This window comes from Pseudovirgaria hyperparasitica (genome assembly GCF_010093815.1).
Source record: "Pseudovirgaria hyperparasitica strain CBS 121739 unplaced genomic scaffold EJ05scaffold_8, whole genome shotgun sequence".
Taxonomy (NCBI): domain Eukaryota; kingdom Fungi; phylum Ascomycota; class Dothideomycetes; order Acrospermales; family Acrospermaceae; genus Pseudovirgaria; species Pseudovirgaria hyperparasitica.
The window spans coordinates 732,339-745,914 of NW_022985556.1; the positions used below are offsets into that span (position 1 = coordinate 732,339).

The 13,576-nt window shown below is 48.6% G+C and overlaps 5 protein-coding genes across 5 annotated transcripts; 3 read left to right on the forward strand and 2 right to left on the reverse strand.

Moving 5' to 3' along the window:
* Positions 1-606: 606 nt before the first annotated feature.
* Positions 607-1,370, forward strand: EJ05DRAFT_500553 (kinase-like protein; the record flags this gene model as incomplete). Its single annotated transcript, XM_033747011.1, has 2 exons — positions 607-1,014; positions 1,080-1,370. The coding sequence occupies 2 exons, from the start codon at positions 607-609 to the stop codon at positions 1,368-1,370; spliced, it is 699 nt and encodes a 232-aa protein (XP_033600487.1).
* A 638-nt stretch (positions 1,371-2,008) lies between these two features.
* EJ05DRAFT_375240 (uncharacterized protein) lies at positions 2,009-3,849 on the reverse strand. Its single transcript, XM_033741184.1, has one exon. It carries the CDS (start codon positions 3,776-3,778, stop codon positions 2,069-2,071), a length of 1,710 nt encoding a protein of 569 aa, XP_033600488.1. The 5' UTR covers positions 3,779-3,849; the 3' UTR covers positions 2,009-2,068.
* Position 3,850: 1 nt separating this feature from the next.
* Positions 3,851-5,553, reverse strand: EJ05DRAFT_375239 (uncharacterized protein). Its single transcript, XM_033741183.1, has 2 exons — positions 4,269-5,553; positions 3,851-4,187 (listed from the first exon to the last, which is right to left on the reverse strand). Exons 1-2 carry the CDS (start codon positions 5,351-5,353, stop codon positions 4,136-4,138), a joined length of 1,137 nt encoding a protein of 378 aa, XP_033600489.1. The 5' UTR covers positions 5,354-5,553; the 3' UTR covers positions 3,851-4,135.
* Positions 5,491-6,308, forward strand: EJ05DRAFT_464970 (methyltransferase-like protein-like protein 10; the record flags this gene model as incomplete). Its single annotated transcript, XM_033742762.1, has 2 exons — positions 5,491-5,540; positions 5,600-6,308. 2 exons carry the CDS (start codon positions 5,491-5,493, stop codon positions 6,306-6,308), a joined length of 759 nt encoding a protein of 252 aa, XP_033600490.1.
* Positions 6,309-11,105: 4,797 nt separating this feature from the next.
* On the forward strand, positions 11,106-13,023 carry EJ05DRAFT_375265 (uncharacterized protein). Its single transcript, XM_033741185.1, has 2 exons — positions 11,106-11,234; positions 11,509-13,023. Exon 2 carries the CDS (start codon positions 11,565-11,567, stop codon positions 12,741-12,743), a length of 1,179 nt encoding a protein of 392 aa, XP_033600491.1. The 5' UTR covers positions 11,106-11,234; positions 11,509-11,564; the 3' UTR covers positions 12,744-13,023.
* The last annotated feature ends 553 nt before the right edge of the window (positions 13,024-13,576 follow it).

The window sequence follows — 13,576 nt, forward strand, 5'->3', positions numbered from 1 at the left end:
GAAACGATGAGATGTGGTTGAAGAGGGATGATTTATGAAGAATAGTGATGAGAGAGACGTCATTATAATTACGTTCACCTGCTCAGTCCAGTGCGCCTTGTATACCATTTAGACGATAGTGATCAAGCCAGGGCTGATTTAGGCTGCCGGATCAAGGCTGCGAGAATGCAGCTCCTCATGTGCAGTGATATAGCCTTTGGTATCATGTAGCCTGCACTGATCAAGCAACGTGTTTCGGTTTAAATACTAGCACAACCCATGGGCCCGTCTTATGCTTGACAGTCAAAGCCGTACGCTATACCATTCAGATGCTTAACTTACCGCATCATCCTGGTATGGAGAAAGAGGCACAAGCAGTTATTACTCGGTATATATTAGCAGCTTTGCTTTTGGGTACGTGTATTGAATATGGTAGTCACTCGCTAAACATAATTACTAACTCGTAAGTCTTCCCACCTAGGCAATTTTATCTATCCATTAAGAGTGAGCAGGCAGCTGCCAAGACATCACCATTCGCAAGCCCCGCGGTCCCTCGGTCTTCATCTCTGGACGAGCAGCTTGAAATTTACTTTCACAAGCAAAATTCACAAGTCACAGGGAAGAAAGATGCCACCAATTACCCCAAACATGTTGAACTCAAAAAAGGAAGAGCACTGTGTTGGGATCACGACTGAGCGGAAGTACTACAAAATAGGCGATACTTGGGTAAAGCGGTGCCTTCGCCCCTCCGAGTGGCAGATCAACCCTTATAATGGAAACTATGTGGTACCTAGGTTGTGGAAGGAACGTATCAGCAACGAGGCTGCTAGTATGAAATCTACGATCCCTGTCCCCAAACTCCATTGTTGTTTTGAGGATGATGAGGCGGTATACCTGGTTAGGGAACATGTCGAGGGCGTTGGTATGAACGAATTGGAACCTGAACAACGAAAGCAAGTTGAAAAAGAGGTAGAGGGATATCTGAAAGAGATGAGATCCCTTACCTCCAATAAATGGGGCGGACCTACCGACATCGTGAGTATAATAAGTTCGAGTTTTCGATGTTGGCGTGTCGTGGGACAAGTACTTAATCCGTATAGGTCGTCCCGCCGTATCGCCTTATGGTCAAGCCGGGTTTTTTGGAATGGGTGATGAAACCTCGGGAGAAGGAGGATCTCGTGTTCTGCCATAACGATCTATCAACAAATAACATCATCGTTGATCCTGAGACGTTGAAAGTCAAGGCTGTGATCGACTGGGAGTATGCTGGTTTCTTTCCGCCCGAGTTCGAAGGTATGTTTTTCAGAAGGGTAGGGCCATCAGTAGCATTGGACGGCGAGCATGATGACGAGGACGAGCTCTATGCAGTTCTAAGGCAGAATAGGGCTTGAATTGATTGTATGGAGACACCCCCTTGACCTATAGCTGGAAGAACAATTTGACAGAACCAAGGTTTAGCATTTTACTATCCGCCAGGGCTTTCACTAATCATCCAGTTCTGACTCTCAAAATGTCAACAACATACCCAGATACGATCGTCACATTTCTCATCTCCAAAGCAACGCGTGACTATGGATCTCACAACTGTCAAGCGTACACTCTCATGCCTTTGCAGTCTGAGTTACACTGTGCCACCATGTATTCATTGAAATAGCTCACCGCATTTGAAGCGACTAAATGGTTAGCGGGTTCTCGGTGTGTTTCGTTCATGGAACCTCACAATGGCAAATACCTTGCTTCTGGTTACGACTGGCGCCACGAATCTCCAGCATGGAAGGGGAAAATCCCCCAGGCTTGTTTCCAGACGCAATGTACGTACCAGCAACACCTCTAAGTGGTCGCAATTTAGTGCCCAATGAGTCACACACATCATGTGAAGTACAGTGTATGCAGGTTTTTCACTCCAAGGTCCGGTCGTCTGATGGTAAAACTTTACTTGCTAGGACCAGTGACATATTTATGTAGCTAATTATACATATTTACATTATAGTACAATGAGCCTATGCTTTACTTAGGCATTGCGAGTATGATAACTCTCTTCTGCCTTGGCCATCGACGCTTCGCTTTGATCCTCGAAATTATATACTGTCTACCCATGTGCAGTTTTGACTTTTAGGTCGCCTGCTTCGCCGTCGATTGTTTCGGTGGCTTCTCTACTCCGTTCCGGCTCTGTTATCTCTGTCTCTTCACGTAAGTTCGGAAAGACCTCCACAGATTCGAGTGGCTTTTCCCGTTCCTCGATTATTTGCGACTCGTCCTCACCAGGCTCAAGCGGGTCTTCATCAGCTGCATTCCTCAAATTCGTCTTCTGCAAGCTCGCCTCGTCGTTGAGCTGCATAGGTTCCTCCTCATCTAGATCAGAGATATTTCCCTCGTCGAAACGCTCATCTATAATTCCATTGGATTTGTCGTCATCTGGTATGAATGGCAGGTCTGAATTGGGCTGTTCTCCATTGTGCTCTGCGACCCCTTGCCTGGGGGCAGCCCATGCTGAGCTTGAAGGCGACGATGTCACGGGGGAATTTGTGAGCACACTGTCCTTTCTGTCTGGGATGTCTCTGGTAGTCTCGTCAATCAGATCTGCGAGGTTGAAAACCGAGTCGATGAAGTCCTCTGTAGCATCGACTGTCTGACCGGCCATTGGATCGGGCTGCATGTCTCGCACGCCATCATTGACTACGGCAGCATCTCTGTTCGGGCCTTCGATGTCAGGCTCCGATATAGGACCAAGTGAGAGGCTCAGCCGCCCATGATTACCGCCCGTTGCGCCACCAATACTTGTCGTGAATGACAATGGATGGATCGAGATATCAAAAGACATACGCTGTCGATATTCGAAGCCGACGGGTACGTACATGATTGGAATTGTGGTGCCAACGCTCATATTCTGAAGATAGTCGTTGACATGTAAGTGGGCCGAACTAGCAAACCACTCGGGAACGCGTAGTTTTATGCTGGGTGGAGCGCTAAGCAAGGCCCCAGATACGAGAGACGAATTTACAACTTCAACAAAATTTTGCACGTCCCGATTTTCCATGATCCTTGCGTTGGACTTACAGAATTCGCGTCGTGTGACTCGTACATCTATAGCGTGGCCAGGAAGCAAGTAGTCTGCCATATCTTGCCCGATGAAAGCTCGAATCTCTTTGAATCGGGGATCGCTTTTATCGCTAACATCCCAAAGCATTTCAATTCGCGGATACTGCTTACCACGAGGATTATTGACTGTGATATGGTGCTTCTTGTCCGCTGGGTTTGGGATGAGCTGCAACACAAGACGATTGTCTGAAAGGAGTGCCGGCGGATTCCTTGAAGTGAGGTTTGCTAGAACTCTGGATATCGTCGGAGTCGTATATGAGAAAGTCCTGTGGGAAATTCGGCGCTCTTCGAGCTCACGCATTAGCGATTCATGGGTCACGCGATCGGTAATTGGGTGGAGGACGTGTCCAAAATCTGCGAATGCCTCCTGGAAAACGTTTGGATCCCAAGTCTTACCCCTAGGATTTCCATTCTCCTGTCTGTTGCGAAGCAGTGGTATTCGAGCCGTCCGAATCATGTTGACGAGAGCCTCGCGGCTGCTAGTATTCTTCTGTATGGGATTAAGAGGCTCCAAACTCGGGTTTGTATGCGATTTTCGGGTCACCGGTAGTACCCACCGTCCCTGTGGATGAGACCGGTCTTTATAGGAAAGCGCATGCTGAGGGGATGAGACATGTATGATAGCCCTGTGTACTGTCGGAACGTGGCCAAGTAAAATGCTATGCCCCTGATGTGGATGGCCGATTATGGACCAGAGCATCCTCTTAGCATGTTCGATGTTATCCTCTTGGAAAGCGTGTATTTGTAGCTGAAAACATCAGCACTAAAAACTAGAGAGTGGCAAAGAATCATTACCGTTTCAGAGGACTCGAATCTTATTTGAGTCTTAGTCAAGTTTGCTACGTATTTAATATCATCGTCATTGATGAGTTTAAAGCCGCTTGCTTTGGGGATTGCCTTCGGCGATTTTCCGAGCGTTTTTGCTCCCGCTGAAAACACATGCAGGGGCATAGTCCCAGTCTTAATTTCACCAAGTAGGTGCACAATATCTTCAGCTGTGTAGATAGCACTCGTCTTGTCCGCAGTCACTCGAATCTTCCGGTCCCCGGTGGCGACGTCAACGTTCGAATGTCTCAAGGATGCAATGGATTCGAGTTTCTCGACACCGACTACATTGGAGGTTAGCTGCTCGTAGGAACATCAGATAAGATCAGAGGCACTTGCTCTCTGTTTGAAGCATCTTCAAATACCATGTGTTGGTTATGTAGATCTCCAGTTCACCAACGGACTCAATCTCTTCCAAAATTTGCACTTTCCAACAATCCTTCAGGAGACGCCTAAGTAGCCTCTCCTTTGTTGTTTCCCTAGACCGATTCAACGCGTCCGTAGCACGACTCTCGGCTGGAAATTCATGAACTGACGCCTCATCGAACATGGAGTTTGTGATTTTCGTGACAGTGTCGAGTTTATTCCGTTTTGGCATCCTTGCCTTTCTTACAATACGGGCCTGTAATTCGGGGTCCAACCGTACATCCAGAGGCGACGTGCCGGGTCGCCATTTGGTCCAAGGAACTGTAGCTTTATCGTCTGATGCACTCGGCTCCTGTTCCATCGTATGCGATTGTACATAACGCGATATTTGCCCCACGGTGAAGCCATCTCGGACCGTCTGAAGCAATGTCTCGTACAAGTCTTGAGTCAAATATGCCGCATCCTCATCAGGATTATGACGAGGTTTCAGACTATCAAGAACATGGTCCACATCTGTCTGTCGCACATGTTTCTTGTTATCTCTGATTGCCTGGAGTGTGGCCTCGAAAACCTCACGATTGCGTTCTATCGACTTAGGATTGACGACTACATCCTTGTCGTTTTCAGTTGCTCGCAAAGAAGCCTGATCTTTGAGGACTAAGATTTCCGCAGGTGATCCCAGGCGTTGTGTTGCTAATGCCGACGAGGTTTCCCTAAATCTTCCTCTATGCACTTTAAGAACGGATCTTGAACTACGACCCAGGTGTGTTCTGTCAATCCTCGAAGAGCTTGTATGTCGATGAGATGTGGGCTGATTTATCTCTGAGCCTGGCGCGGCCGGGAGTGATGTCGGAGGGAATGGGTCATCGCGGAGGTGTATAGAGGTGGAGAAGTATCTGCGGTGGCGCCATCCTTGGGAATATGGTAAATATTGCAGCGAGGATGACTGAAGGATACGGAATTGGCATCGAACGCATATCGATGCGCTCAGCGTATTCCCAACCACCATCAAGCTGAGGTTGGTTGTTGTCGGTCCATATGCGATCGTACGCATTCTCAGTTCGAAAAGTTCTGGCCAGAGCATACACACCGCCTAGGCTGCGCGGCAGAATTCCTTAGCTGCCCTCTGATCTCAGAGCGAACTTGCGGTCTGACAACAACGACACTTCACAACGCATTGTCCTATCTCACTCAGATCCTTACATTGTAGCAGGACCCATGATGTCTACACCCGACCATCTTGATCCTAGTGAGCTCGGCACGAAAGAGTAGTGCGTTAGGACAACCACAGCCACCTTGCGCGCTTCTCGCTAACGACGAGCTTCCATAGCTGGGACGCCACATACAGGCGGGAGCTTACGAATTTCGCCTCAGATACTTCTGACGTTGGCACAATATGGTTTTCAGACTCGTCAGCCGAGGAACGGACACTAAAATTTCTCGAACAGCTGTGGGATGAAGGTCTGTTGACAAAGGAAGATTCCATGAACGGCGATGAAAAGCAAGCTGCGACTTCCTTTATTGATCTCGGAGCTGGTAATGGGCATATGCTTTTTGCGCTCAGAGAGGAGGGCTGGGGAGGAAAGATGGTGGGCGTGGACTACTCGCCGGAGGCTGTTCAATTGGCACAGAAAATAGAACAGGAGGAGAGGAGCAAAGGCGAATGGACTGGGAGCGAAGCAAGCGTCATTTTTGAAAGGTGGAATGCTATAACACAAGAACCCGGGCCTTGGATGATTCCCGGTGGATTTGATGTTGCTCACGACAAAGGCACCTTCGATGCAATCAGTCTCAGCGAGGAGACGGACGAACAAGGACGAAGGATCTGTGAAGGGTACCGGGAGAGGGTAGAAAATCTGGTTAGAATTGGTGGGCGAGTCATAGTGACAAGTTGCAACTGGACGAGTGATGAACTCAAATGCTGGTTGGCACAGGGCCAGCTTGAAGCCGAAAGAGAAGTAAAATATCCTAGCTTTCGCTTTGGTGGGAAGGAAGGTTCTCAGATTTGCACGGTCTGCTTTGTAAGAAGACCGAAATAGAGAGTACTGTCACATCACTTACCTCACTCTGAGTCGAGGGACATCAGTTCTATTAGCCCTGAGCTTGACAAGAATGAAGTCGACATTTTGCAGCTCATGCTGCCACTCTCTCCGTTCGCCATCGGCATCCAGCTCAGAACTGGTGTCAACCTCTACACTTTTCTGATTTCGCTCATCCACGAAGAACGGTACCGTCTGTTCATTCCTGTATGGACCTACTATTGATGAAAGCTTTGGCAACTACGCATGAAGTGAGGAGAAAATCTACAACAGATCTCGTTGGGCAGACGTGGTTGTTGGGTGTCCACGAACCATCAGTAGCGAGAATCCGTGTGAAGGACGCTTTGTTACCCATGGCAAAGGAAACAACGAACACACCTTATTGACGGCATTCAGCACACACATTTGTTGACTTGCCTAGGTTCGTCTGGATGTCCTTGTCGATAACGGTCAGTGTCTCGGAAGCTGGGTAGTCTATTATAATAAAGCCCAGACTAATGCCGCGACGATACCAACAAGCCCAAGTCCTAACTCCTACCATCAGTCAAGCGCCAATCGTCATTCTCCAGCTCGCTCGTCCACCACCCCTTGTTTCCATTCCGATTCTCACCCATCTACGAAGTGCGCCCACCTCTCTTCTCAACACCTCATCAACACCACTCACGACGCACTCACAGCTGCCTTCATCCCCCTATCATGGTTCTGTCGTTTGCGCCTTGGAAATGCTGCCTTGCCTCGTACGAACCATTGCAATACTAACAGCATATGAGCCAGGAGATGGAAAAATATACTCAGTTCATCTCTCGCCCAGACAATCGTCAGCACAGTGAATGGCCCAACAAGCAAACCAAATAGCGTAATTAACGGTGACCTCACTTATAAGTCCTGCTGGTTCGATAGAACTTGCTATTCACGCTTATGTATTCGAATGTGACGGACGAGCGAGAGAGTTTTGCGCATTATCTTCAGGAAGCCTGTCTGTTGATCGCGGAAGTGGTCGGGGGACGGCCGGGCAACGCCCAATCTGTGAAGGCAACGTACGGAGCTGTCAAGTACTGGGTGTCTCTAGCTGTACTGTAGTTAAGGCGAGGAAGTCATTCAGTAAGCATCTAAAGTCTGAAGGACATTGCGGGATTAGGTGGTAATTTGGCGCATGTCTCAGGGAAATCAATTGCTCAATACTCCTGTACAGTCTTTCGGATCCGCAGCATCGACGATATGAATGACCCTCAAATGGCAACCTATCAAGCCTGGCCAGGAGTAGCTAGTCCGGCGAGTAGGCAATTCATTTCCACGACTACATCTCAAGGCCCCTGAATTCTGAATCCAGATGCCTGTAATTAACAGCCCTCCCTAAGACTATCAATACACAAACTCCACATTCATAGCTTGACCAACATCAGGCGCTAACAAAATACAGTAAGCCACTACGCTTCCACCGTAGGAAGACACACTCAAGTACCAACGCCAAGAGTGCAGATCCTTGTCACTAAAATAAGCCCATTTCGATCCTCATGAATGATTTGAAAGTATATGATCCCATGTCCGCGTTGTATACGACTCTGCAAATATTTGCATAAGTTTCATATATATATGCATACAACTCAGCATAAAGTCCCACGCGATATCAAAAAGTCTTCTTTGACTCTGCCGCCAAACCACGCATAGGACGAGTAATACGTATGAATGCATGGCTATCTGCACGATATAACCTTATAACAACACTATGGGAAATGAAATGTAAAAGCTGGACGGATTCTCCACCAGTGGACCGCTGCACTCGCAAAATGCGTTGATCTCGTTCCTGTTTGCCTTTTGGTTCGAGATCACCGTGCAGGAGCGTGTTGAAGCGTGGAGAGGGGGTTGGTGAGAACTTGGGATGAGACTTATGTCTAGTCGGTCGATGATACATGGTGATAGGAACGAGCAAACGGACAGGCTGGTGAGTAACGAGCGTGCTTTATAATCGCAAGCATGGTATTCGCCGGATGATGCGATTCTCAACGCTGGGAGGTAGTTAGCAAGGTGGTGTGGCTATTCTTAACGTCTATCCTGCCTGGGTCTCTGGGGTTCTTTCCAATTGTGTTGACTGTAATTCAAGCCCTCGAACCGCGTATTGTTGGTAGGAGGGATTGCAGTTATCACTTCGAGCAGTCTTACGCAAGAGAATGTCACAATTACGGCCGTAGGTACACTTTTCTGTCTGAGATTTAGTATATACAGGATGTGACGACGATTACACAGCATGTCCACCGTAGTCTGACATGCATGAGTTATATGAGGGCTTACCGTTGCCCTGTAGTTGTTCACTTTTTCTTGGTACATGAACATATTGTATCCAGAGATAGCTAGGGCTGCACGCAAGGGAATAAGGAGAGTCTTGCTGGGCACTTCCGGAATTTGAGATGTTGATGTTAATGCTCCACGACGGGTAAAGGTCGAGTTTGCAGAATGTGAGAGATCACAAGGGAAGGGGTGACAGGGGCCCGATCAGAAGGTTAGCTATTTGGCAACTGTCCTAGATAGACTCCTGAGTAAGGCCTTTTGCTGGTCGCTATCTACTTGTTTAGTGATAATGGGTCAGCAGGAGGTTCAACAGCGAGTTTCCACTCGCCTTCGTGTACAACAGCGATTCGTACATGTAGAGAAATGATCAGTAGTTCGAGCAGTATCATTGGGACAGGAACAGCAACGTCAAAAGAACACTCATACCAGTGAAGGCAACAAAGCACTTGTCAGTCCACCATTAATCGTCTGTTTCTTATCGGGTTGAATAAACTCCCTGTCCACAGGAAAGCTTAGCGTTCATGCAAGTGAAAGCCCGGAAATGCCGTCAGCGGCACCACTTGCCCGTTTTTCCGAAGTTACGGAGACTGATCGTCAAGCTTACTGTCTCTGATAGGGTACAGTGTGGGTGATGTGCATCTCGAGTGCCGAATGTCGGTCGGTAGGAGATAGTCACGGTAGTTATGTCTGACATCTTTCCCGAGATGGCTCGAGGCTCACAGCCACGCGTATATTCCAAATATAGATCTTAACTGTGTGGATATGCAGCGAACGACCCCGAGATGCGTATGACTACGAACATGTGTTCACCACTAGTATTGGTATGACGATGTGAAGCTCACCATATATCCATGTCACTGCTGTGTATTCGTAGTGAAATGTGGGAGATGGCTCTAGACCATCCTTCAGGTTGGAAGAAGTCTTGGGGAAACCTTCCCTGCATTTAGTTGTGTATTTCTGATGGCAATGTTGAGGAAGTGGTGGTATAAGTGATTTTATGGATAGACGAACAAAAAACGGTACATCGAACGATGATGCGAGCATGCACCAAGTCACTCGACCAATTCATGGTAAAGTAGCTTGTGTTGGTCGTTCACGTCGTGTTTTGCCTCACGAAGTGTGCTGACATACAGTACTGTAAGCGAACAGTTGGATTCATATCGTCCAAGACTGTTTGGTGTGGCCTTGATGCACTGATCGTTCCATTACCTTGACACTCAAACGATGTCGTTCGGATCAGCCGAGCGTTACATGTCAGTGTGTTCCATGCGCGTATATACGCCACATAGATTCAGGAGTGAAGGAACACAATACAAGCCTCTCCTTGACAGTGGAAGGATAGAAGTCCGATCTAAAACATGCTTGCTATCTGAACTTAGAATAGAACTATGATGTAAAGAGGGAGATTGAAAGAGGTCTGCGTCCAGGAAATGGTTCCATTGACGCACACTGAAGACCTACCAGGGGAGGTGCAATTAAGTCGAGATGTGGTGTGCTTGACAGGGGCACAGGTTTTCATACAGATCCGTCATTTCTTTGATACAGTATCGCGTCTATCATACCGGGGAAACTAATGTTGTGTACAGTCCAACCCTGCAACTGCTGGGTTCATTGTCCGGTGGCAAGGTGAGGCTCGGAGCATGCACGCCAGATAGAATGCACAGATATGAAATGCTGAGCGAGAGAGGTATGAGATGAGTTATGCTGGAAATGGAATAGAAGTGGAGCAGAAATCTCACGATAGGTTACACTTGCAGCAGGTCACGATGCCGAAAGCGGGCGGGCACTGTCAGTGATGCGAAGGTATATGCTATTTTTAGCACTCGATGCACAGATTTCAGATGAACGATGAGGCTGTGCCTGCGGGTGTGAAAGAGCTAAGCGGGGCCTAACCGGGGCCGAGGCGCGGTACAGTTAGCGATGCATTTTTAGCGGTTGGCGGTACCGGCCACCCCCCCTAAACCCCCTAAATTCCCCCTCAGCATCCAGCGCAGTTCGCAGTGTACTGTAGCAGCATCCTCGCACGATCGTCGTCGTTGTCGGTACATGGCTAGTTGCATACGCTGTTGCAGCTTGCAGATTCTAGCCTATGTTGACAATTGTCGACCAAGAAAGAGAGTAAGGCATGCGGCCTTTCCGACGACTATCAAATTTTTGCTTTGGCTCGCCTCGCTCCAGCGGAGTCCACTTGGCGGGGCACAGCACAACCAAACAGCCAGAACTCAAACTAAGATTCACTTTCTCCCATCATCTCATCATTCCATCCATTCCTGCTCCCATCATCTAATTCTGTTACTGTCTCTGCACGCGACTCCTTATGAGTAATGGCGGCTTAGACCCTTCACACTAACTCCCCCATCCTTGTGGCTCCAGCAACATACCAACACACTTGACACAACGTGGACTATTTGCTTTCTGTCGCTCCTACGCAGTCTTCAATCCTTCCGCCTCCCAACTTGCTCCAAAAGGAACAGTATTCCTCTGCTGTCTGATCTCTGGTCTTTCAAGAGTGCCTACTTACAAAAATTCTCACTGAGAACCTTGGAACGCCTTGCGTGCTGACTACTGTGCCATATCGCCGCCCTTGGATTAGACATACCGCATCTCGTCAGTCCAGTGGCACATCCCTACATTCATCTGGTAAATAACCCTTATACCCCGTCTATTTCTTTGCCACTTGCTCGGCTGCAATATTACTGCTTTCCTGACTGCATGCATCGGGCTGCATAACTGTACCCTCTTCCGTCATTTTTTTGCCAAGATCCCTGCTCTGTTTACTCTTTTATTCATTGGATCGACGTTCGCTTCCGCACTACATATCCCTAACCAGGCTCGCTCACAATGCATCGCCCTCTCCAAGGGACGCTGCCGATCCTGTCGATCCGAAGCACTGACACTGACTACTGCAATTCAGCCATCGCGCTACTCCACTGCACGCCTATCGTACACCCATCCAACTGGAAAGCTTATATGGCGCCCAGCCAGCACCATCTACCGCTCCATCATCGTCGGACGCCTTCCCAGCAGAGTCGGTCATCTTCTCATGATGGTTCACTGCCAGACCAATCCGCTTACCGGACTACTGTGAATAGCCATACGGAAGATATACATCTAGCACCTCCACCTCTCTTCTTCAGCGGGGGCCGTAACAGGAATAGGAAGCCTGCTGGCTTGCGAGATCTTATGCGTCGTAGAACGGAAGGAGATTCGGAAGAGCAACAGGACGAACAACCAACGAGTGGCAATTCAGCGTCACTACTATCTCCCAACTACCAAACAGAAGCTCAACCCATCCGTTCAGCGCCGCCAACTGTAACGACCTATCAACAAGCTCAACGCTCACACTCGCAGCCACCAGGGTCGCGTGCAGTCTCGAATCAATACCCATCTCCCATTTCTTCTTTCGACAGACCAGACGGCGAGATGTACGGCCAGGCCAGTCACGCTTCAGAGCCGTGGGCGAATAATTGGAGCATTAGACCAGCCTCAACTTATCCTCCCCCTCATGCATCACAACACTACGACGAGAGGCCACATTCCTACTACGCGGGACAATCACACTCGCATTACCAACCCCATGCCTCCTACACTCACCAGGAACCGTACCACACATACCAGTCACAATCACAACTACAGCCACAACTTGAGATCTCTCCGCAGCCCTCACAAATGCACCGTGAGAGCGTGGATGAGGGTTTCGATGACCCTACTGAATCAGCAATGTTCGCCGAAGCACTCTCTGGGTTCTCAGGCCCTAGCACACCGTTTACGCTACAATCGCCGCAGTCACCTCCCGCACACACCGCATACCTGTCCCACACAAGCCTCCTTCCCCCGGCATCACGGCCGCCTCCTATTCGCACGCAGACTGCCAACCTCCAGCAAACCACATCCAACGTCTACCTCCAACCTTCAAGTAGCTACAGCTACTCAAGTAACGTTAGCTTCAACGACAACCGAAGCCCCAATCACGCCATGAACCTCGCCATTCTCAGTATATCCGGCGACGAAGAAGACCGTCCACCCGACGAGGAACTACCAAACTACGCGCAGAGCCAGGCCGAAGAGGCGGCGAGAAGACGTTACGAAGCAGCGTCGCGAGCAGCGGAGTTGGAGCAACGGTGGGCTGCAGGGCGTCGGAGACATTAGCAACATGGATGCACAGGCACTCGCACACTCGGACATAAAGCGGTCACAGCGATCTGCATTTCTGCGCGTTATCAATCGTCATAATTACATTTTTTACAAGATACCCATACGTGCGCTTTGCTATTTTTTCTTGTTTCCGCTTTTGTATGTGGAATGTCTCAAAAGCATATCTCATATTATTCTCTACATATTCTCAATACCTCTCTCTTCCTGTGCATCATCCTACCTTTACGCAGCGTATGCTCGTGACGCACCGGACTTTCACGCCGACCCCGAGGCTTGCTTTGATCTCACCTATGGCGCACGCTAAGTTCGACTTATTCCGCGAGGTCCTTCAAGCCACAGCAGGGGCCACGAGGTATTAATAGCAAGCTGTCACGAGACATGAAATGTTGCAACCGGAGACGCCACAGCAATCTCTGCGCTAAAATATACTGTAACATGCCTGTTTGTAACAGAAGGTAAAACGCATTCTAGCTACAATAATACATCTAAATCAAGCTAGAAGTGGACGCCCGGGCGTGAGCCCAAAAGATGTACATAAAAAGCATCTAAGGGTATGACGTTGTCATCTTGTCAAGTGACGCTGATCACTGACACGAACCGATTCGAACATCCTGTCTTTGCTAAAGTACATGCCATTCACGAAACCATTAACTACATCAAGAATGGTAGGGATCGTGTTATTTATGAAGCCAATGGGATGATCACCTCAACACGGTACGGAATTAATAAGTTTGTCACGTCAGTAAATACAGCAATCAAAGTCAAGCCAGAAGAACTCAAAGACGGTGTCCCTGTTTGTTAATCGCATACTGGTGAGATTCCTACAA